At 40.0% G+C, this 22,347-nt stretch overlaps 3 protein-coding genes across 4 annotated transcripts; 2 read left to right on the top strand and 1 right to left on the bottom strand.

The window, feature by feature from the left end:
- The first annotated feature begins 54 nt into the window (after positions 1–54).
- On the top strand, positions 55–2,200 carry LOC116210632 (probable serine/threonine-protein kinase DDB_G0280133). 2 transcript variants are annotated; one of them, XM_031544584.1, is made up of 5 exons: positions 55–577; positions 671–966; positions 1,290–1,566; positions 1,689–1,766; positions 1,852–1,904. In XM_031544584.1, the coding sequence occupies exons 2-5, from the start codon at positions 692–694 to the stop codon at positions 1,870–1,872; spliced, it is 651 nt and encodes a 216-aa protein (XP_031400444.1). In that variant the 5' UTR covers positions 55–577; positions 671–691; the 3' UTR covers positions 1,873–1,904. The 2 variants fall into 2 exon arrangements, with proteins under 2 accessions (XP_031400444.1, XP_031400442.1); XM_031544582.1 differs by lacking the exon at positions 1,852–1,904 and adding an exon at positions 1,939–2,200 and having other exon boundaries at positions 58–577.
- Positions 2,201–4,770: 2,570 nt separating this feature from the next.
- Positions 4,771–5,384, top strand: LOC116210123 (arabinogalactan protein 21). The gene has a single exon (XM_031543937.1). The coding sequence runs from the start codon at positions 4,893–4,895 to the stop codon at positions 5,076–5,078; it is 186 nt and encodes a 61-aa protein (XP_031399797.1). The 5' UTR covers positions 4,771–4,892; the 3' UTR covers positions 5,079–5,384.
- Positions 5,385–7,280: 1,896 nt separating this feature from the next.
- Positions 7,281–21,382, bottom strand: LOC116210045 (mediator of RNA polymerase II transcription subunit 13). The gene is made up of 23 exons (XM_031543838.1): positions 21,150–21,382; positions 20,924–21,050; positions 20,385–20,458; positions 20,128–20,267; positions 19,174–19,260; positions 18,815–18,902; positions 18,651–18,731; positions 18,414–18,491; positions 18,197–18,270; positions 17,519–17,597; positions 17,105–17,431; positions 16,683–16,742; positions 16,193–16,427; positions 15,762–15,989; positions 13,828–15,177; positions 13,032–13,329; positions 12,178–12,322; positions 11,621–11,708; positions 11,439–11,517; positions 10,682–10,977; positions 9,239–10,331; positions 8,580–8,951; positions 7,281–8,227 (listed from the first exon to the last, which is right to left on the bottom strand). The coding sequence occupies exons 2-23, from the start codon at positions 20,945–20,947 to the stop codon at positions 7,611–7,613; spliced, it is 5,913 nt and encodes a 1,970-aa protein (XP_031399698.1). The 5' UTR covers positions 20,948–21,050; positions 21,150–21,382; the 3' UTR covers positions 7,281–7,610.
- Between the last annotated feature and the right edge of the window lie 965 nt (positions 21,383–22,347).

Genomic DNA, 22,347 nt, shown 5'->3' on the forward strand with positions numbered 1-22,347 from the left:
AAAAGGGAATGTGATGTGGGGTGAAGAACGGAGAGGGCTTTCAAGAGAGAGAGAGAGAGAGAGAGAGAGGTGAAGAAGATAACAGAGGAGAAGAGGAAGGAGGAGGAGAAGGAGCGCCGTAACTGTTGATCTCTTCAGTTTAGCCCTGAATCCTCAAACCAGTACATACCCAGTACAGTATTCTCCAAAGGGCATTCATCTTCTGTGTTGTTCTCTCTCTCTCTCGAACAAATAGTCTCATAGTCTTCTCCAGTTCTCTGCAGTGAAAAGCTCCAACCTTTGCCTGTGTCTGTCTCTTGCTCTCTCTCTCTCTCTCTCTCTGTCTCCCTCTTCTTTCTTCCCCACTGGTGATTCGTTGGGCCATTTTGGGGGGTCAAAAAGAAATTTCTGAGGTGGTGGCTTGTTGAATCGACATCGTTGGTTTTCCTGTCTGCACTTCCTCGGCTGCTGAACCTGCAGAGCTTTCTTCTGCTTGATTTGGTGCTTGGGTTTGAGATCTATCAGTGTTGTCTCGGTCAATCTCATGCTGAGACAGTCCATTGCATCTCTCTCTCTCCTCTGAACTTCAGATCTTGAGGTTTGTGTCTGCTAAGAGTCTTCCCGTCATCTTTTGTCTTCTCGAAGAAGGTATTTATCAGGTCTGTGGGATTCTCCTCGTCTGTCTCTGCAGGGCTGAGCAGGAGGCAGATTGATGGAAAAGGAAGCGAAGAATCAAAGGGCAAAGGAACCTGATTTTGTGTTGCAATGGGGGAATAGGAAGAGGCACAGATGTGTGAAGGTCAAGAGCAAAGACCCCAGCATCGCCCCGACATCCGCCAACAACAACAACAACAACAACAACAACCACAGCAACCTCAGCACCAGCAAATTTTCATCTGATTCTATGACGAGGAAGAGGTTGAACTCAAGTGTGTTAAACCCCAAGAAGGATTCATTTTCTCAGTCACCGCATAGAGGTCTCACTAGGTGAGGAATTCTGAAGAGATGCCTTAAAGTTGGAAATTTTAGGTCCATCATGACCCAGTTTTTGTCTGAAGTTGCTCTTCTCTGGTTGGAATTTCTTCTTTTTCTTTGGTTTTTGTTTCCTTCGTTTGTAGATGACTGCTATAACCTAGCAGGTTCTGAAACAGCATATGCAAATCAAACATGTCATAGGTTCTGGTTATTTGACCTTGAACTATTTTATAAAATGTTGGTGTAGATCTGGTTTATGAAATTAGGGGTTAAGATGACTGAGTTCCCTTCATGATTGGGTGCTTGATTTGTCCTGATTTCTGCTTCACTTGCAGGAGCTCTGACCCTCCTGCGAATAAGAGGAAGCCATCTCAGCATTCACCGGAGAAGGAAGATCGGTTCTACACTACAAGGGGATCGGTGGGAGCAGACGAGAATGGTAAATTGTTATTGGATCACAATGCGAAGAACGACAAAGGCGCTGTGGTCTGGCCAAAACTGTTTCTTTCATTATCAAGCAAAGAGAAGGAAGAGGATTTCATGGCTTTCAAAGGGTGTAAACCTCCTCAGAGGCCTAAAAAGAGAGCCAAGTTGATCCAAAGGAGTGTTCTCGTGAGTTTCCTTTGCTGAGTAGCGTGGTTGCAAGCCGTTTGTTGGAAAAGTTTCAATTTTGCGATACGGATCTACATCATATCAGACTGCTGATTGAGTTTCTCTTATGTCGTGTCTTGCAGTTGGTGTGTCCTGGTACTTGGCTATCAGATCTGTCCCACGAGAGGTACGAAGTGAGAGAGAAGAAGGCTTCTAAGAAGGTAAAATGATGCGTTCTCTTACTCAAATTCCCTGTTTGCGGTGTTGCTTTTACTCCCTAACCAAGCGAGTTACGATTTGTACTAGCCAATCAGTGGCAATGAATGATTAGAGCCGATGCCAGCAAAGATGCGATGAAGCGAAGTTCTAACCATGGTTTGCTTTGCGATGCAGAAGCCCAGAGGATTGAAGGCCATGGGAAGCATGGAGAGCGAATCGGAATGAGACAGACGGCACGACCCGACGGAGGAAGGAAAGGAAAGCGGGCTACAGTGATGATAAAATCCATATATGATCTTTTTCTTCTTTTTGATAGTTGAGAGAGTGAATGGGATGGTTAAAAATTTGGGAGGTGTTTTATTTGGTCATATCTTGATGTAGAAAAAAAAGATCACCGTTCCATTTTTAGATATGCAAAAATCAAAGTTCTCATGTCCTTCTCTCCGTCTTACCTTTTGACTTTAGGCTGTGACATGTAGAAAGTAAGATCCCATCTGCTAACCGAACTTAGAAGGCCATATCCAATTGGAAGATGTCTTCCTCCTCTTTCCTGGATTTCCACCCATTTCACCAAATCTCGAGCGTGCCCTTAACAACTTGTAACCCGTACCGCGCAGCGTTCGTACTGGCTAGAGTTCGAATGGATGTATGATTCTTTGAGTAAGATCTCGATGTCTTTCAATGATTGAGAGACAACATTTTACCTTTACAGACAATGCCAAATATGGAAAAATTGGGACGCATCATCTGTCTAGATGAAGGTTAGGCACCTCATTATCTAACCAAGGTTAATGGACATGGCCCAGAAAGAACCATTGTTAATGGACCTTTAATCTGTTGGCCCATTGGGCTTCTTGAGGCCCATTTGTCTTTCCATTGGAAAACCCACATTTTACCTCAATTAACATCTTTCATAATATCGAACATTCATGTCGTGGGACAGACGGGTCGTCGATGTAGGGACTACGCTGTGCGGGTAAATGTAATTTCGAATGTGAAAATGGCGATTTTGAATCGGGTGATGAGGCCATGCTCGGGATGTGATCATGAAGATGATTGTCATTTAGATTTAGATTAATTGTTGGTGAACTTAAAATTCAACCACTTCCATCCCACTCTTTCATGACCTTTTGCTTTTCTTGAAAGGGTGCCCCCATGACTTTTTAGTAACGGCTCTCTTTAGCATCCCACTCTTTCATGACTTCCCGTGAGCCTTTGCTCAAAAGCAAAAGAAACTATAATGCTCTTTTTGCCTTTTTCTATTCATCAAGTGAGAGAGAAAAAAAAGTGGAAAAAAAAAGCGAATTTGGTGGTTGATTTTGTTGATTGACTAGTTCTTCAATTGTTGCAACTTGCAACGGTCTAATTATTCCAGAAAGGGCAAACAAAAAAAAAATCTACGCCATATTTTCGTGGAGTGCAATTAAGAGTTTGTAAGTTTCCACTAGGGTAATGATATGTAATCATTGTTATAATGTTTATATCACCAGATAAGTTCTTAAATATTCTTTTTTTTAAATGATGTAATGAAGAAAAATCAATAAAATTCTTGTAACTGACTAATTATGGTAATTGTTCATGTGATTAATACCTCATTTACGAGTTTTTTACATTCTAATTGATTCTTTTTTATGTCACTTGACTTGATGAGATAAAAGGGTATATCTCATACTACGTAACTTACTTATTGCAGTGCATTTTCCCTATGCGCATTAAATGATAGACATAAACAAAATATAATTGAGAAAAAAGAATTGAGCTGCTAAGGAGTACAAATCAAACCGTTACTACTTTCCTTTCAACCAAATTTAGGCCTCATTTGGGAGTGTAGTGGCATTTGAGTAAGTACTTATCTTATTTAGTTTTAAGCAGAAGTAGTATTTTGTGAAATTTTTCAAAACTATGGTTTCGCCGATTTTTGCGATTGGAAATGGGATTTTCTCTAACAAGTTGATAAGTATTTGTAAAAATTATTTTTGCTTATTTGCTATTTTAAGTATTAATTTTAATTTTAACAGCTTCAAATTGTTACCTCTCAAATGTTTTTGTTTATACTAAAATCAACACTTATTTTTCAGGAATTATACTTAGCACTTTTGTTTCAGCGACAACACTCCCAAACCAAGCTTTAAGAGGCAAAATTCTCAAATTCTCAAACATTTTCCTTTCACTGTTTAGGAATCATTAGATATCATTATTCTCGAATCATGGCCTGTTTATTTTGGAAATTAAAATCATTTTGATTTTAATTTTAATTTTAACTTAATACACTACACAATAAAAATATACATTTTTCAAATAAAAAATTTGAACTTTAATTTTAATTCAACACACTACACAATTATTTATTATTTTTCACAATCAAAATCAAAATTACTTTAACTCTAAAATTAAATGCACCATTAAGATTCTGGAAATATTAACTCTTTCCCTTCAACATGGTCCACATTTTTACTCAGCATCATGTTATGGATATTGGATGGTTCCGGGCAGCTCTCTCCAGTCGCATTCCTTAACTTTTATGACTCTCTCGTAAAGTCGCATAGATAATTTACCATTTTTTCATGAAATCTAACTTAATGTATTTCTAAATTACCAACCTTACGTAAAAGTAAAGGTAAGGTAAAATCAGGCGAGGCTAGGAAAGTGATAATAATGATTGAGTGAAAATGAAGAAACCATTATTATTATTATTTTTTCCTTTAAGAAAATTATAAAAATAAAACTCAAATAATATATATATGGACTGTAAAGAAGAAGACAGCAGAGGTGGGGGCCCCACACATTGCGTAGAGCCAGCTGTCCTGCACCCACAGCCCAAGCTCAGCCTGTACGAACTCTCATACACGTTTCTTTCACCTACTCCCGGCGCACCGTAAGCCCAATTAGATTATTGAGGGGCCGAATCCCCACTCTCCTGCGCCGGGAGCACAGAAACATCTCCTCAATCTCTCTCTCTCTCTCTCTCTCTCTAGGAATTACAGTTTATATAAGCCCACTGGCTCCACTCTCTGTTCCTGCAAGCTAAGTTCATTTCTCCTCTGCGCTTTCTTCGATTACTCTCTTCTCTGCCAACGATCAATCCCCACATTTCGAGCTAAGCTACGAGCAGTCGCGAAGGAGGGGAAATGGAGGTGATGAGGATGAAGCTGCTCGCCGCATTCATGTTGGTGGCCCTGGTGGCTTCCGCCGCCGTGCAGAAGGCCGCCGCTGCAGAGGCCCCAGCCCCGAGCCCGGCGTCCGACGCCACCGCGGTGTTCGTCCCCACATTGTTCGCATCCGTAGCCTCACTCGCCGCCGGGTTCTTGCTCTGAGCTCAGCTTGTAGCCAGCCAGCACCCCCCCCCCCCCCGTACAGAGAACATAGCTCCGTTGTAATTCACATTTTAAATTTTTGAATTAATTATTATTAATTAAAATTGTTTCAGCATTTTTTTCGCCCACCGGATTTAATTTCAATTTCCAATTCCTGTTTTTTTTTTTTTTTAATAATGTTGATATTTTTGTTTTTGGTGATTTGTGGTGATTGATTGATGATGTGGTGATGAGATTTGTCAATGGTGGGTGTGAAATATACATGTGCTTGAAGAGATTGTAATATATATAATTTTTTTTAAAATAGTTAATGAGTGTATATCTTTTAGAATTAATTGATCTTGCGAATCATAGGCATATATTGAATTCCGACCGATCCCACGACCAATGCCAGTTTGCTTCAATGTTCGGAAAATTAGAGCGACGACGGGGTGCTTCGTTGATAAGTTTCACGGCCTATAATTCGAACAGTTTAATATTCACACATATCGGGTTTACAAGACCGGATCGGATCGTCCGTCACTCGTCGCGATATGGTAATATAATTCGGAAGCGTTGCAGTGTTGTGAAGGTCTTCCCTAAGATTTTGATCAACAAATAACAAAAATAAATTAATTCTCATGAACTTTTAGTCAAAAGAAAATAATAATAATAAAAAAATTGCAGGATGCCACTCTGATTGGGCCACGAATCAAAATTTGAGACCAGTCCAGTCCGTATTGTTCCAATTCTTGTGGCTCAATTTAGTGAGGGGTGAGATGGATGCAATCCTAGAAAATAATCATGTGATGATGACGGTCTGAAATCCACACACTTAGCTCCGAGATGATGACAAGGGATGTGACTTTTATCGCCGATCCAAACTCGGTAATTCTCCCATCATTCCTTGCGTTAAAAATACAATAACTTCCCGAAAAAGACTAATTGACCCCGTGAGACCGGACCAATTGGAATGGATCCGGTCGTTTTCTTGGGATCGGTTGAGATGTATATGTGTACCAACTAACTTTGGAAGCGAGCCCCGAAAGACGCTTCCCACTTCTTGATAATCAAGTGACTGGAAATTGCAATAAACCGATTATGCGTCCCCACTCAATTCAAGTTCTCTTGTAGCAAGCCCGGATGACGAGTTTGGAATATTACAAACAACTGCTTCTGAGTTCTGAACTAACCTTAGATGAATGTAATTGATAGCTCCACCTTATTATTACAATTTCCAATTAAATATATATAAAAATATAGTTGGAATGTAGTAGAGTTTTTAACTCTACCACATTTCCAAACAACCCCAATTATTAACACTGAGTTTGAACAACGATTATGATAGGAGGTTTGGACTTAATACACTTGGGAATCCCAAGTAAAACCTTTTTTTTTTTTTTTTTTATCTCCAACCACCACATGGAAGAATCAGACGCAGGAGATTATGATCTTTCTGATTATTGTTTAAAACAACAATAACAATAATAAGTGGCATAAGATTGCTGGTGAAAAGCAGGACAAGAGAGCAATGATGGCTGTGGCTGAGCCGCATGAATCATTTTGCTTTTGCTTTTGCTTTTGCATTTGCACATGGGAGGCGGCCGACTCTGCATAAAGGACCAGCCACAAACAACACGCAGAGGGATTTTTTCTGTTTTTCCTTCTCTTTTGTTGCGTGCTTTTTTTTTTTTCCCAACTTTTTTGGGGAAAAGAAGACGACCAGACATTAGGGGGAAATTTATGGTCCGGCCTGGCCCGTCTATGGCACGGGCACCACCAGGATGTTTGGATGGAGGGAGGGACAGCTTCATGCTAATCCGGGTCCCCCCGATTCAACAGTCCCAAAACCCCTAGGACCATATGGTCTTCCAAGATTATGGTGGTTAAGTCGAGCCTTTGTCCGCAAGCTAAAGAAGAAGTTTAAAACTGGACCACAAAATTCGGATGGATGGGACCATATGGTCTTTCAAGATTATGGTGGTTAAGTCGAGCCTTTGTCCGCAAGCTAAAGAAAAAGTTTAAAACTGGACCACAAAATTCAGATCGATGGGACCATATGGTCTTTCAAGATTATGGTGGTTAAGTCGAGCCTTTGTCCGCAAGCTAAAGAAAAAGTTTAAAACTGGACCACAAAATTCAGATCGATGGGACCATATGGTCTTTCCTGATTGTACTTTATAAGATTATTGTGGTTTTGCAGTAGGAAATTGCAGAAAACAGTTTTCCAGTGTGCACGTTACCGACAAGGGTTTCCATTAGGCAGAACATAGCAGGAACTACCGATTTTTACAGTTTTGTGTCGAACAAGCTGATCTTACATAATATACCTGTAATCCTAAGTTAAATGTAAAAAAACTCTTCAGTCCTAGCCCGGCTCTTCCCCTAAACATTGTGCTTTACTAGGGAAGGCACGATAAATCAGCTGCTAAGCTAACTATGCATGTATTGTAGATAGTTATAATACTACCAACTACTTCATTGTACAGGATTTGCTAATTTAAGGGCCTGAGGAGAGAAAAGACGCAAACCTCTATCACACCTTTAGCTTGACTATGACTTCTCCTGTTGCTGTGAGAAGATCTCCTTATCCGCGAAATGGAGGAGCCGCCTCAGCCGCAATACCATGTCGCAATGGAAGGGAAGGGCGGTTCTCCGTTCTTTGTATGCAGGACTAACAGTCATCCACGAGAGGGCCTGAAGCTCTGCTGCTACAGACTCGAGAACTGAATGGGTCTGCACTTCGAAATCTCTAGGCTCGGGGTTTATGCTTCTTTGCTTGATTCCACCTCTTCCCATCTTCTCTTGGTGGTGGTGGTTACCACTGTTACCACCTCCATAGTGGTCAATGAGGCCAACTGTGAGAACCGAAGGCCACTCTTCCTTCAAGTTGCCCCGAAAATCTTTCCTCATTGAAGGGACAGCCCTTGAGACCACAAAGGCAGTGGATAAAGGGATCGAGGGGCCCTTGCTATGGAGGAGGTGGGCCAGTGGAGGAGACTCAGCAGTGAGGCATGTGGGAAGCTGGAGAGGGGTGGAAGGGAGGAACCGCATGCTCGGTGATGGGATTAGAAGGTATGAAGCAGATGCCGAACCAAGTGCTTTCACAGGAGTAAAGCCTTCGAGGTAGCTTGGTGGTGGTCCCGTACCGGACCCCATTTGAGACCCTCCTGCACGATCAATTCTTCATCTTGTTAACAATACTGGGTCGAAATATCATGATGTCGCCAATGTTATGCGTAAGATGTATCCTTGTAGGAACTGAATCTTGTTTTTTTTTTTATTTTTTAATTGTGCTTCAGAAAAGAGCCTTCTGCCAGAAGATTCCTGCACCTTGGGGTTTCTATCCCAATCTATCCCAACCTTTACTTCTCAACTTAATATTTTACGTATAGATTACAATTTCTAATTCGTGAAATATGCTCTTCAAGTTCTACATACAAAAATAAGCATTATTTGAGAGGTAACATATGAATGTTATGAAAGAACAAAGCCATAAGAAAAGCAGAATCAAGTACTCACCTGAAGACGTCGAATCTGCTTGAAGAACTAGATGCAATGAGTGATCAACCGAGATTGTAACAAAGCTGATGCTCTGCACCCACTGGAGCAACCCTCTTGCCCCATCAGCTGCTGCTTGTCCACCCATCAGCTGCTTTCTAGCAGTTTGTTGGCCCAGAGAACCTTTCATGTATCCTGATGTCTTCGAGTGAGGACTATAAAGAGGGCTTGGTGAGGAAGGCAGACCTCTCTCTTGAATCAAACTCATCTCCTGCTGCTGCAATGAGGCACCATTATTGCCTGTGGAGATTCCGTCAGACCCAAACCGCCTTAATTGCAGGGACCAGCTCTTCATCTCAGCTCCTCCAACTGAATAAATGGCTTTCTGCCACTCTGGTCACGATCCATGAATTGATGTTAATAAAAGAACTAAAGGTTGTCAGCATGAAGATTAAGAAGGAAAAGATAACGCAACCGATATTTCATCTCGTGGTGAAACTGCATAATTTTCACTGAAACTCTGTTCACCCCCAAAATCTTGCAAGACAAAACGGGAGAGAAGGAAGAAAGAAGAGGAGGGGGTTTGGGGGTTGAGGAATGGGAGATAGAGAGGGAGAGGAAGGATTTGTGATGCTTTAAAATGAGATCAGATATAAATACACTGGCAGAAAGATATATACCTAGGTATTCAAGTTCGTAAAAGCTTCCAATGCGGGTGATCACAAAATCTCTGGGCTTCACGGCACTATTATCAGAGGAACATGCCTGAAGAATTTGACAGCCTTGCTGTAGAACTTGTGCAAATAAGCACTGTAAACCCTTTGTGTCCTGCCTACTACTGATTCCGCCAAAAGGGAAAATATGGCTATCAAGTAATTCTCCCCGCGCATCGGTCCATATGCAAACTAGCCATCGCCAATCTTCTGTCCATCCATAGCAACAATGTATGCTCGGGAGTTTTTGATGGCCTGGACCATAGATATCAGGCTCAGATCCATCCATTTGAGAGCTAGATCCCGTATCTACAGTTCCTGTTGAACTCCCGGGATGCAAGTAACTTCCAGTATTATCATCTGACTGAGGTTTTGAGGATTCAGAGATGGAACCACCAAACGCTGCTGGGGAAACTCCATGCTCTACAGAACCAGGTTCAGATAGAATAAAGAGAGGTTCGAACATGAAGTGGGTTTCCTCGTGGAATGGAAAATCTCCGCTTCTACTGATATCACAGCTTAATACACCAGTCCTTGTTTGCCACGAATTCTCCCAAGCAGCAGTCCTCATATTGGCATCCATTTCACCCTCCCTGGGAAGGGAAGGCCCGCTCATTCGAGGACCAACACAGTCTTTCCACATTGAAGACATAGGAGAGGTCATTTGGGTCAGGATCGACTGTGATCTAGAAGATAAGGATGATGACTGAACGTCAGGGGAAGATCCTCGAGAAATTCGCCGAGCCTTGCCGTAGACAGTGAAAGCTGTCTCCTTAAGAACAGTGAGCTCACTGAGAGTTGGGCTTGTAACTCTGAATATAGTATCAACTGTCACAATCTGAAGGACTACCTTAGGAACACTGAACCCTGAAAGAACCAGAATGTTGGATATTGATGCTTCGTCAACACCTGCTGAGCAGCTCAGTGCCTTCCCAACCTGATTGTGTAATGCAGCTCTCCTATCTGATGGGAGAACCACCGATCCCACTGCAACAGACGATTCAATTACTGTCTTGAGAATTGCCATAGGATCAGGGAAGGGGCACACGACATAGATCACCTGAAAAAAAAAAAAAAGAATTTAAGATTTTAAGATATATCTGAATTTGGGTTTTCTGGGGCATACTTGATGAATTTTAACCACTTAAGAAAAATGATTTTCCAATGTAGAGTTTTCTAACAATCAGAAGGCACAACTACAATTAATCTCAGAACATGATTTCCTTGACGACTAAGTATTTTAAATAAAAATCTATATGCAACCTGGATAAAAGGTGAAAATTTCAGATTTAGCTGAACAACTAATCAAAAGAATTCCAAGAAAAGTAAGTCCTCCAGAATAATTTAGCGTATAACAAGGAGTCTAATATTGACTAATGTTAGTGCAACCAAATAAAAATCATCACCTACCATTGAAGCACCACTGCTTCCTTCTTTGGGATTTGTTGGCATGCTAAAACCAAGTTTCAAAGTTTTGAGAGTCTTTGAGAGGGACTTAAGATAGCTCGTCAAGTCCCAGCCATTGGACAAAGAAAGGAAATAGTCACTTATTGATCCCACAAGAGAAGCATTGCTGCTATCCATCTTCATCGATTGAGGGCAATCCAGGAAAACAAAACCAGAAGTCGAAGATTTTCCAGAGTCTATCTCCATTTGGTTTCCGAGAGTCTGAGGTGTGTGCGTCCCAAGCTTGCATGTCTCATAAACTGAATAGGACAACAGGAGGGATAGATCATTGTTAGTTCCATAGATGTTTGGCTACTCTATCAGCATAAACTATCAGTCAGAGGCCCACAAAATTCGTTGTCTAAATGAAATGCATGGAATTGTGTGGAAGTTGCAAAAGGTCATAGTTATTCAACATGCACAATAATAAGAATTAACAGGGCAATCTAAGGACAGCTGAGATAAATTTGATGCTACTCCCTTCACTTTTCTTCACTTGCAAAGAATAGGAGCATTCTCAAATTTAATTCCCTCAAGTAATGACATGGTAACGATCACGTAGAATGACGAACAAGAGAAGGTGCAGAACTCCTCAATTGATTAGAAACCTAAACAGCTTCTAACATTAGAAGCCTAACACGTGATGTTAAAATTGATCTTTCTAAGACATGCAAACTCCCGACACCTGTTAAACCTCAGTATAAAAGGAGTGCCAACTGACCAGTCCCAAGTTGTTGGAAAAAATCAGCAGCAGCAGAAGTAAGTGGATCGATATCGGGGCAAATCACGGAGTAAGTAATCTGCAAGCATCGTTATACAACAAGAAATTAGACTAAAATCATAGGCAAGCACTGACAAAAATCCGATGCAAATAATAGAGTGCTCTCATATGTAGAAGTTTACAGGTTTTTGTAGAGCATATGGTTCGAGAGGAGCCTTTTCCCACAATTGTAGAGAGCTTGCTGATGTCTTAAGCCAGTCATCCTGATACCTAATACAATAATAATATGAGAAGGTTAAAACTAGGTGTTCAGACCATCCAATGCGGTAAAATAAAGTATCAGTTTTCACTACATTCCTAAACTGTGTGTATATATATATATATACAAGCATTAGATCACAATTCAGCTAATTGAGATTTATATGGCAAAACAAAGATATTTTCTTGCATAAGCTTTTTCCTAATATCTTAGCATGCTTTCATAGTCTTTTGATTAGTCAAATGTTTGGCAAGTAATCGCATCACTTGGTCTAGCTGGCTAAGGGCATCTATCCTTCAGAGTAAGAAAAAGGCCCATATCTGTTCCTGCTTGTCATATACGGAGATTTTGAGTAAAGAAATGGAGCTTCTGGTGGTCATGTACAGTTGATGTGGCGTGAGATAACAGTGAGTCCCTCATTGTGTAGCCCACTTATTGCATTACCAGGTTAAAAGATAATAATGACAGCAGTACAAGTACCCGACAAGAATTGCAGGGAAAGGAAGAATGTAAAGTGTCGGCTTCCGTCGAGAGCTAAATTGCTGCTCAGACTCTGAACTGCTTTCTTGGCTCGATCTCCTTTGACTTAAATCATCAGCTCTACCACCATCCATTCCAATTGATCCTGCAAATGAGAAACCATATAAAACATAGATATAACAGTGACTAAATGAATGCTTATTCGTTGTACGCAATAATAACATACTTTCTAGCTTAAGAGAATTTGGTAACCAATTATCTATAAATGTTTTTTTTTAATCAGTAAAAGATTAATCTGAAAATTTTGGTAACCAGTTATGGAAAGCTTTCTTTTCGGGGGGCCGAGAATACACAGAAATATTATCAATGTATTTAGTGAGGGGTATTTATAGTTATGATACTATTTGTGAGTTGTCAAATAATAGTTACATGCTTCCTTTGTTTCACGAACTGATTTGCCAGTTAATGAAGAATAACTAAACAGAGGAAAGCGAGGAGACTGGGAGCCACAAGAACAGCAAAACGTACATAGAAAAATATTCATGTTGAGATTGTACTACACCATATACGAACTCCATTATTGAAATACTATATATCTTTTCCTATATGGGTTTGCAGACACTATTGACCCCTTTCCATTAAAACATTGATGGTTGCATACATGGATATCTTTCTGTATAATTCTACACCCAAAGAAATCCCAGATCTCTGCATGAAGGGTGGTGATGACACCAAAATGTGCAGCAGGTATGTTACTAAAGTTCCCTTTTAAAAAAATAAAAATAAATAATGGATAAGTTGTTTTAAATTTTCCATAAATTTTCGAAATCTTAGTCTCTATGTAATTTCCTCACCCTTTAGGTTGGAAGATGCAACTGCAGTAGATACACATGGGCTGAATGGCTCTCCACCAGAAAGAGTCAAAGTACTTGAATGATCTCTACAATCACCTACGCTGGATTCTGCCGAAAATCCATCCCCCAGGTTCCCAGAATCAGCTGCCTGACTACGTCCCTTGCACCAATCTTGGATGGTCAATGGACCCTCCAAGTTTCTTCTTTGGCCAAACAGACCATCCAAGTTTCCAAAAGCAGCTTTTAATGCTGATTTTATGTCCGATTGCAGCAAACTAAGCACTGATGATGCATGAACCTGGCAGAAGAGAGACAGCGTCAATGTGAGGAAATGGCATTTTTACAATAGGGTAGAAGAAAAATAACCAAAAAAGCACATCTACTTGAGGATCACTACATAATATATACGACAGTGCTACGCCAATATTATTTACCTAGAAAATATCAAACAGAAGAAAGTCAAAGAAGGCAAAGTCAAGAACAAGAGAAATGATAGAAAATGATCTGAGCAATTACAGAGAGCGATCATTTACTAAACACTACAAGATAGGACAATATACACATGCAAACAATTACTCACATGCAAACAGTTACTAACCAAAGCAGAATAGAGAAACTAGAAAGCAAACAGTTACTAAACACTATAGGAAAGCTAGCTGAGCAAGGAACGAATGCACTTCACATATAGGACCATGCATTGACTGCATGTACCAAAAAGTCCAAGCAATTTAGGACAGAAATTCAAAAAGCAAGTTGTCAGAAGGCATGAGAAGAGTAATAGAAGGTCAATACTCACATCAGCAGAAAGTGGGTCCACCAGCTCCACACCAGCAATATCAAGAAAATGGCACGATGACAAGGTACCACCACAGCCCGCATGTACCATGGAGGGTCCACAACAAAACCCACGACGCCCTTGTTCTTCCAATGCAAGCCAACCATAAGGTCCATCACCACACTCTGCATCCAAAGTGACATCCACAAAGGAAGTAGCCTGTTGGACTAGCAATGGTAGCCCATCAAGAAGCTCCTGCAGAGGCTGCCTTTGCCCATAGGAGAGGATACCTTCCTCACCATAGGAGTTGTGGGGCAATGACGGACTAACTTCTATACCTGGAGAATTACTTTGTTTGGGAACTTTAGGAACTCCAACAGGGCGCCAAACATTTACCGGTGCATTAAGGTGCCCATCTAGCAGTCCATCAATATCACCAGCAATTCTAACTGGAATGGATTCTTTCTTCTTTACCTCATACATGCCAGATACATTATCCGTCAAAGTGCTTTGCTCACCTGGCAGAGTATTTAAGATGCTGCCACCAGTTAACCTACCTGAACTTATAGAACATGTGCTACCAGAAGATAACAATGTGTGTCGTGCCTTGCACATATAAGATTGGATCAGCAAGCATTCAATGTCCATAGCAATTGCAATCCTTGAAGAAAGCAGGAAGTGGTCCAGTTCAGAAGTGCCTTCACTCACTCTTCTCTGGACAGATTTTACGGCATTTGTAGAACTCATATTAGAGAATGAAACTGAAGATTGAGCAGCCTCCAAAGTAGCATTAGATCTCTTCCCATCTGGTACTTTCCTGCCGTCCACATGCGTATAATAATTTTTTGAGTGCTGGGCAGCGCCCAAATCATGCCTGCCTTGATAATTTTTTGAGGTCAGAGGCAAGCTGCTCTTCTCATCAGATCCAATGACACGAGGAGAAGATGGTGGTGTTGCTCCATATCTATAATTATTTGTACTAGAATTCGCACTCTCCACATTGCGAGACTTAGGCAGATAAGGGCTTCTAAAAATTGGTGAAGAAATATCACTTAATGGAGCCTCAATTGCTCCATACTCTGGCGCAAAGGTCATAAATGCTTCGGCTTTAATTAGATGGTCAAAATCACCAGAAGTAGACACCGGAGTGTTAGGAATCGGAGCCGATGGTAAGGAATTAGTGGTAATCTCTTGACTTTTACTAATACATTCCTCAGTAACTGCTGGCGGAGGGTTGAAGCTCTCAAAGGATGAAAATCCGACAGGCAGAAGCATCTCATCTGAAACGTCCATAACACCAACAGGACTGCTACCTACTCCCAAATCTGAACCAGAAAACATAAGAGCATGCGACTCTGCAGTTCCTGGGGGCTTTGCAATAAGATTCAAAGAAAACTTAATAATGACTACACAATAAATAAAATTATGTAAAACAGTACAGATAATTGAGATATATAAACAAGCCGGGTGCTAAAGTTCAGAAAGATGCAGCCACAAAGATAATTCAAGAAAAAATTTCAGCATCATGATCATGCAGGGCATTTTCTTCTTACTAGACATGTTCAATTGATATGACCTATGGTGTAGTGTTGAATAAATTTTTTCACAAAAAATTTCGAAGGAAGCAAAAAATCCCACAAAATCAAAGAGTTTCTAACCCATCTACAGAGTTTCTTTCGTGCAACAAAATCAAAGAGACCTACAAAGGCACCAAATTACCGAAAAAAATTAGTTGGCTAAGAAACTTTTTTGTCAACTCTACTAAAACTTGATAACTTCAGTCAGAAAATTAAGTTGGACAAGACCACAACATAAAATTGGTAGCTCGTGCACATAGAAGTATCATAAGAAATACATCCTTTAAGAGAACAGAATATTGTCATATAAAAAGAATTGCAGCAACCCTAGCATTCATCCTATGCCATAGAAGAGGAGAATAAGGTACTGCCTCTTACCTCTCCAAAGGGCAAAGCATCATTTTCGAAGAAGTCACCAAAGTCTCCAAACTCGGATAGTAGAGCTTGGATATCTGTGCCTACACCTCTATCATCATCGTCCCAATCCCAATGAGATCCTATCTGCTCAGTAGCAATTCCTGTAATTGCTGAATCATTAACTTCTAAAGAACCAAAATCAGACTTATACCCATCTTGTACAGCAGCTGCTCGAGAACGTTTTGACCCCTGAATCAAAATAAGATTGCATCCTTAGAAGACAGAATAAATTGCATTCTCAGCTCTAAAGACACAAAAGGCCTGACATGTGAATAGTTGCCACTGCTCTTTACGGCATAGAAAGAGCAGCATCCCTACCAAAAGCAAAAAATACACCTTCACTTATGTTTCACTTAATTAGATATTGGCAGATAGATGGGCTATAATTTTACCGCTTTGACATGATCATTCGCCAAATGATCAGCTGAAGATATTTCCGACTGTTTACATGTTAAAGAATCAGCATCAGCATCAAGATCACCACCTCTTGCAGTCATCCTGTTATCGGTTTCACTTGAACTGCTGCTTAAGCTGCTAGAATTACTATTGCTGCTACTGTAATAACTATGCTGCGAACGTACTCCATTTGTTTCGGGCGCTCCATCAAAAGAATCAAACTGAGGGGCACTGCAAAAAGAAAAGGTGGGGAACAAATGGATGGTTTCTAAGTGTTCACATGAAAAAGAAAAAGGAAGAGAGAGAGAGAGAGAGAGAGAGTAACAGCAAAACATTCTTAGTGGAATGACAATAGATATTAGCTGTGCATATTAATATGCCTCCCTTTCTAATAACTAGAAAATTTACGGCTATAATTGTTAACAAGTTCCTCTAATCATTAAGTGCAGAAATGGGATGTCGGTCTAAAAGAAAAACAGCACTAACCAATGCATGAAGAAAGATGAACCATGCATTGATGGCCCCAACCAATTTTGCAGCCAAAATCTGCAAAGCATCATTACCGGTGTTAGGCATCACAAACTGGAAAAGACTCGCAAGGTACTACGCAAAAAAGCTGGCAGAGCATCGTCATTGATCTTATGTGACACCCAATACTAAATAGGGAAGATTCTCCTAACCACCAAGCATTTGCATTGACAAATCAGAAAGTATGGATTTGGGTATGTGAAGAAATTTTAGTGAGAAACTGAAGTCAGAAAGCCATCGCGATGGAGATATATAATATCCCAATAAGAATCATCTCTCGAAGAATGCAACAGAAGACTTACATACATACATATATATATATATAGCTATTAGCTTATCTCATTACTGCAAATTAAACGTTTTGAACAGCAAGCATATACCTTTTCAAGGAAGTTCTAGTCAGTGACGTTTGCAGAACTGGGACAAGCACTCCCTCGACTGGGTAAACAAGTGTCTTCTCATGCGCGAACCGATCTTGCGAACCCTTCTGATCTCCTCTTCCATTAGCAGGTGATTCAGCAACATGATTCTTAGCTATACTTTTAACAGTATGTAAGCCTGATTGAGACGCCCTGTCAGTTTCAGATATGGGGCTTCCAATGGTAACTTCAGCAAAACAATTTTGCCCCCTCAGTTGGCAGCTAAATCCTTGAGAAACATGGGGAGGTAACCCAACAAGTGAATTTGAAGCCTTTGACTTGCCAGAGCTGTACAAGAATTAACAGGAGAAATTATGATCAAGAGAAGATTAATAAAGCCCAAATATAGGTTAAAAAAAAGTGATATATATTTACCTTAAGTAGACTTGCTTGACAAGATCGCCAGGACAACATCCAGTTAGCATTCCACGCATACCATTAGGAGAAACGATCACTAAAAGAAGTATACGATGACACCATTAGATAATCCGTCAGCAAGACCTATTGAAAGGTAATTTTCTTACTGAACTAAAATTGAAAAGAATTTAAACGAATGTCTTTGGCAGCCAGATTTCCTATTAGTCGATTCAGGGGTTCTTTCTCACTTTAGCAGCCTAGCATGTGTGGCTTTCTTTTTTTCTGTTTAAGATAATTTTCTGAAAAAAGAGAGAATTCATCCTATTTGCAAAGCCAAATCAAATACGCTAACAATTTCAAGCATCTCCATGTTTGGAAGTTGCATGAAATAATATCCCATGAGTAAGGCCAGCTCAATCCAGACAGTCAATTATGTGTTCTAAAATTTCAAATGCATGATCAGCAAAGTTCTCTGATATGGTCTTACCAATAATATAATTTAGTTCATTTTGGCCTGTCATTTACATAATAAAGCATGTTTTTTATGTCAAAACATGACAGGGCTCACATGTACAATAATCATATTATTTGCTGAACATCTGAGGAACCCCACAGCAACGAGGAAGGAAAATAACAGGTTTTGCATTCAGATCTAGAATGACTGGAAATCCATGTACCAGAGAGAAAAACACTAACCTGGAAGTCTTCCAGCAGAACTGGAGCGCTTCGATACTTTTTCCATGTCATCACAGGAAAGCGCCCGTACATGCCTAGTTAAACACACATAAGATATCACCTTTACATGCATATCTAGAGACATCTGTTGTGCAGCAACTGGACAAGCATCGAGAAAAGGATTTGATAGATAATAGAAAAAAATGCTGCAGGAGCGAAAGGAAATAGAAAATCTAACTTTGCAGAAATTATAACATGCACAAAGATTGCCTCCTCTGTAGCAGCAAAGACAAATTCAACTGTCGGTTGTCCTCTCCTGCAAAGAACCAAAGAATTATTAGCCAGGTGAAAGATTGGCTTGAAAGCCTACCAAACTCAAGTTCCGAGGAACAGAAAATTAGAAACAAGGATAGAGATGTACTATACAGAAAAAGGAATCGAAAAGGACAAAAAAATGGAGGCAAGGACAGGGGACCTGTAAATTTCTTCACTATGGAATGGATTGTACTTTGAATATACATCTCCATATCTCACATAAGAGTGGGCACCCAATGATCTGCCAATACCAAATAGAGAACTACTTAGATGAGAGAGCGCACACATCTGATGTGATTAAATACAAATGTGATGAAGATTCACCTCTCTATACAATTTCTCAGAGCTTGGGAGAGAGCAGCTGCAACCTCTTCTGAGTCCCCAGGAGACAACCAGATACCGGATGCAACAACTTCAATAGCCAAAAGTGAAAAAAGAATAAATAACATGCCTTCTCACATAATAAAGGCCCGTAATGTGATATTTCTACCAAACTCTATATTCCCAATAGATTCAAAACCAGAGAGAGAGAGAGGCTACTCCCTTTTGCTTTAAATTGAGTCCACTTTCAATTTCAAAAGAAAACATTTTCCATCAAGAAAAGCAAGAGAGGGGGAGAGAGAGATTTACACCTGGGAGGTACATTATAAAGAAACAAAGGAAAATCTGATATCATGACATACCTCTTAATTTGGATACTGACGCTTGTGCAGCCTCAGCAATAGATGAATGGCGGCCCGGAAGAAAAAGCCATAGCTTGATCTTTTCATCTAAGATTTCCATACGGAATAAACAACTGTCAGATAAACCATTATCTTCTCTTTTTCATTTCTCTATCAGTCCCATTAGGCTTTGGAAAAGAAACTGCGTAATCTGTACAAAAACATCAAATTGTCGAGCAACCCCTGAGGAAACTACACATATGGAGTGAGCTGCCACAGGCTTGATCATACAGAATGCACTAATACCAAACCATTATAAGTAAAGTGTTCACGCACAAGCTGAAAAAAGATCTAGTGAACCCCTTCGTACTCTCTTCAAATCCTCTCCTTCTAATGCCCAAAAAACCAAAGTAGAAGAAAACGTTCAACACTGCATGTCGCACTCTTACTCTATTTTTACCCCAGGAAGGAAATTCCCCAGTTGAACCAGAGCATCTCTGCAGAGTTCCTCAATCCTAGTAATCAGATTTTATTTGAGTTTCTCCCCAGACTAGGCAAAAACTACCATAGACTTGTAGCTGTTCTTCATTATAACTTATACCATAGGTGAAAGCCATTCAATCTTCAGAAGCACATCCTTAAGTTTGGACGGCAACAAATCAGTCAAGCGTTTTTCAGATGCCTAGGGAGCTCTCAGAAACACTTTTAAAGTATCCCTTTTAAGAAGCCAAGAGGTAACAAATGGATCCTAGATTCGACATCCAAAAACTCTTTCCTTAAAGCTAAAGATCAAAGATATCGGTGAACGACAGCATCAGGGTGCCACTGAATAGGTTCATGGCTATTCCATGCATAACTCTAAAAAATAAGTACCAAAAGGGGTGCCCCAAGAAATATAACATCAAAGCCAAAATAAGCCAAAATACAGGACAATAAATAGAAGTGAGAGAGGAAACCACGAGCAGAATCCTTTACCAGGATTGTGAACTCCCTGAGAGGGGTCCCAAGGTCCTACAAAAGAATTTGTCCAAGTACTAAGAAATCCTTTCTTCTGCAATTGTAGATGCGATGAAAGAACCAAATACGTTGCAGCATCCCTTGCTTCCAGCTTCAAACTACCCAAAATGTTGGAAATCAGACATTAAAATTAACATAGAACAGATTAGACCAGTGCTAATTTCAATCTAAACTCCAATTTTCCATGAAACTTGCTGGTGCTTTTATATTCATACCTTTTATCTGCTAGAGAATTCAAATCAGATTCAAGGGGAAGAAACTGGAACCAAGTAAGCTGATGAAGCCCTCCCTGTAAATGGATATACGAGTATAGACTAAAAGCTTAAGAACAGCGAACCATAAGTAAAAGAACTAGCACAGAGGCAAACAGGTCTCCAAAAACAGGCAGCAAAAATTTAGAAAGATGGGGAAACGAACTTGCAAATCAACTGTCCAACAATCAAATGAACAAACAAGAAAACCGATGAACCATCAAAGGATATTCGACTTTCAGACTTCAGATTATCATCGATTTTAAAATTGCACAAGGCTAGAGGAAAATGCCATCCTATATTTGTTATGACCAGTCACTGAGATGCAGTCGAAAAATTTAATAGCCAATTGCTCGTTCATCTTAAATCCTAGGCGGTGACTCGATTCCGCACACATTCAACAGCACGAAAATAAACAGTAGGCAGTGCAACTACAGTCAAGGCACCAAAAACCAAGACGAAGAAAGGCCATAAGCTAGAAACTCAGAAACAGAAAAACTCACAATTTTGAATACATTAGTCCACATCTCTGGAGCGTTGCTTGAAAGCTTTCCCCTGCAACAGAGCACTCCGGAGTCCGCAAAAGCCGCCTGGCGAGCTCAATTCATGTCGAGCACCACTTCCTGTGAGCTGAAACCAGAGAATTACAGTCTATCAGCATACGCGGAAAGCGCTTCCAAATTCAAATAGAGAAGATTCGCGGGAAAGAAAGCAATTGAAAACCCTAACCACAGGTAAAGCGCGGGAGGAAGAAGCGGAGTTAGGCCGCAGGGGATCTAATTGAGGAGGAGGAAGTGGAGGATTCTCGCAGCTACGCCCTGAACCAGTGATTTGATGGCGAACCCGTTCTTTCTGCGAGAGTGATGAACTAACGAAGGTGGGCGGAGAAGGAATTTTTCTGGGGAGTAGAGCTGACCCTGAGAGAGAGAGAGAGAGATGGTTCGTCCGTCAGTGCAGAAAAGTCCACCGAGCTCGCTGTCGAGGCCCGTTGGGGAAGGACCGGGGTTTGACCGAGGGAAGATCAAACCGGACGCTTCGGAGGTCGATATCCAACCATGCGAACCGGATATGGACCGGACGTGTTTGTGGACAACTTTTTATAATTTTTTGAAGGACTTTGTCAAACACAAGACGTACGTATTTTTCTAAGAATGTGTCTGTTCCAACTTAATAATTATAAGTGCTGAATTTTTATTTGTAAACACCAAAGTGCTTAATCTATCGAGTTATTCAATTAAGACACTCTACACATGTTGATTCGCAAGATGACTCAAGAGTCTATATAAATTTCTATAAGTTATTTATTTTTTATAAGAACACTGATTTTGCAGTATCGAAACTTACATAAATTAAGTATGTGTGCTTGTCCAGTAATTAGCTAATTATTCATATTACGTATTGGGCGTCAAGCCTTATTAAATTTGTATATTGGTCTATCATTCTGAATGATAAGAATTAATGTGAAATATGTGAACGTATTGAAATTGATATACACAAACTACCAATTACCAAAATTACGAAAAGAAAATAAAATGCAATCTAAAGCTTACTGGAGTTGTTTATTTATACATTGAGTCAATTTTCAATTTACTTATGTGTAGTTATCAAAACTATAATATACTTGCCTTAAATTTCATTCATATTAAATATAAAATGACTTCACAGCAAATGATCATAATTATAGTTGATTTGAAAAATAATACTAATATTAGTGTTTGGCGATTAAGTAATTAGATAATAAATATATCATTATAAACGCTAAGCCACAATTTTTTTTATTGGAAACAGAATTAGAGAATAATATATAGGAAAACAAACCAAATAAGACCACTTTTAATTGATGAGGTTTACTATTTTCAATGATTTTATCATTGAGATCAACTTAAATAATGTGCCTAAGCAAATTTTCGCGATCGATAATTATACT

Source organism: Punica granatum, chromosome 6 (assembly GCF_007655135.1).
Source record: "Punica granatum isolate Tunisia-2019 chromosome 6, ASM765513v2, whole genome shotgun sequence".
Lineage (NCBI taxonomy): Eukaryota > Viridiplantae > Streptophyta > Magnoliopsida > Myrtales > Lythraceae > Punica > Punica granatum.

Bases quoted from the DNA above. Each gene is read 5' to 3' on its own strand.
- LOC116210632 (XM_031544582.1), top strand. From the start codon at position 692: ATGGAAAAGGAAGCGAAGAATCAAAGGGCAAAGGAACCTGATTTTGTG. The intron at 967-1,289 runs GTGAGGAATTCT...CTTCACTTGCAG, and splicing joins CCGCATAGAGGTCTCACTAG to GAGCTCTGACCCTCCTGCGA. The intron at 1,567-1,688 runs GTGAGTTTCCTT...CGTGTCTTGCAG, and splicing joins TGATCCAAAGGAGTGTTCTC to TTGGTGTGTCCTGGTACTTG.
- LOC116210123 (XM_031543937.1), top strand. From the start codon at position 4,893: ATGGAGGTGATGAGGATGAAGCTGCTCGCCGCATTCATGTTGGTGGCC.
- LOC116210045 (XM_031543838.1), bottom strand. From the start codon at position 20,947: ATGTGGACTAATGTATTCAAAATT. The intron at 20,459-20,923 runs GTGAGTTTTTCT...ATCCATTTACAG, and splicing joins GGACTAATGTATTCAAAATT to GGAGGGCTTCATCAGCTTAC. The intron at 16,428-16,682 runs GTTAGTGCTGTT...TTCTTTTTGCAG, and splicing joins TCATCTTTCTTCATGCATTG to TGCCCCTCAGTTTGATTCTT.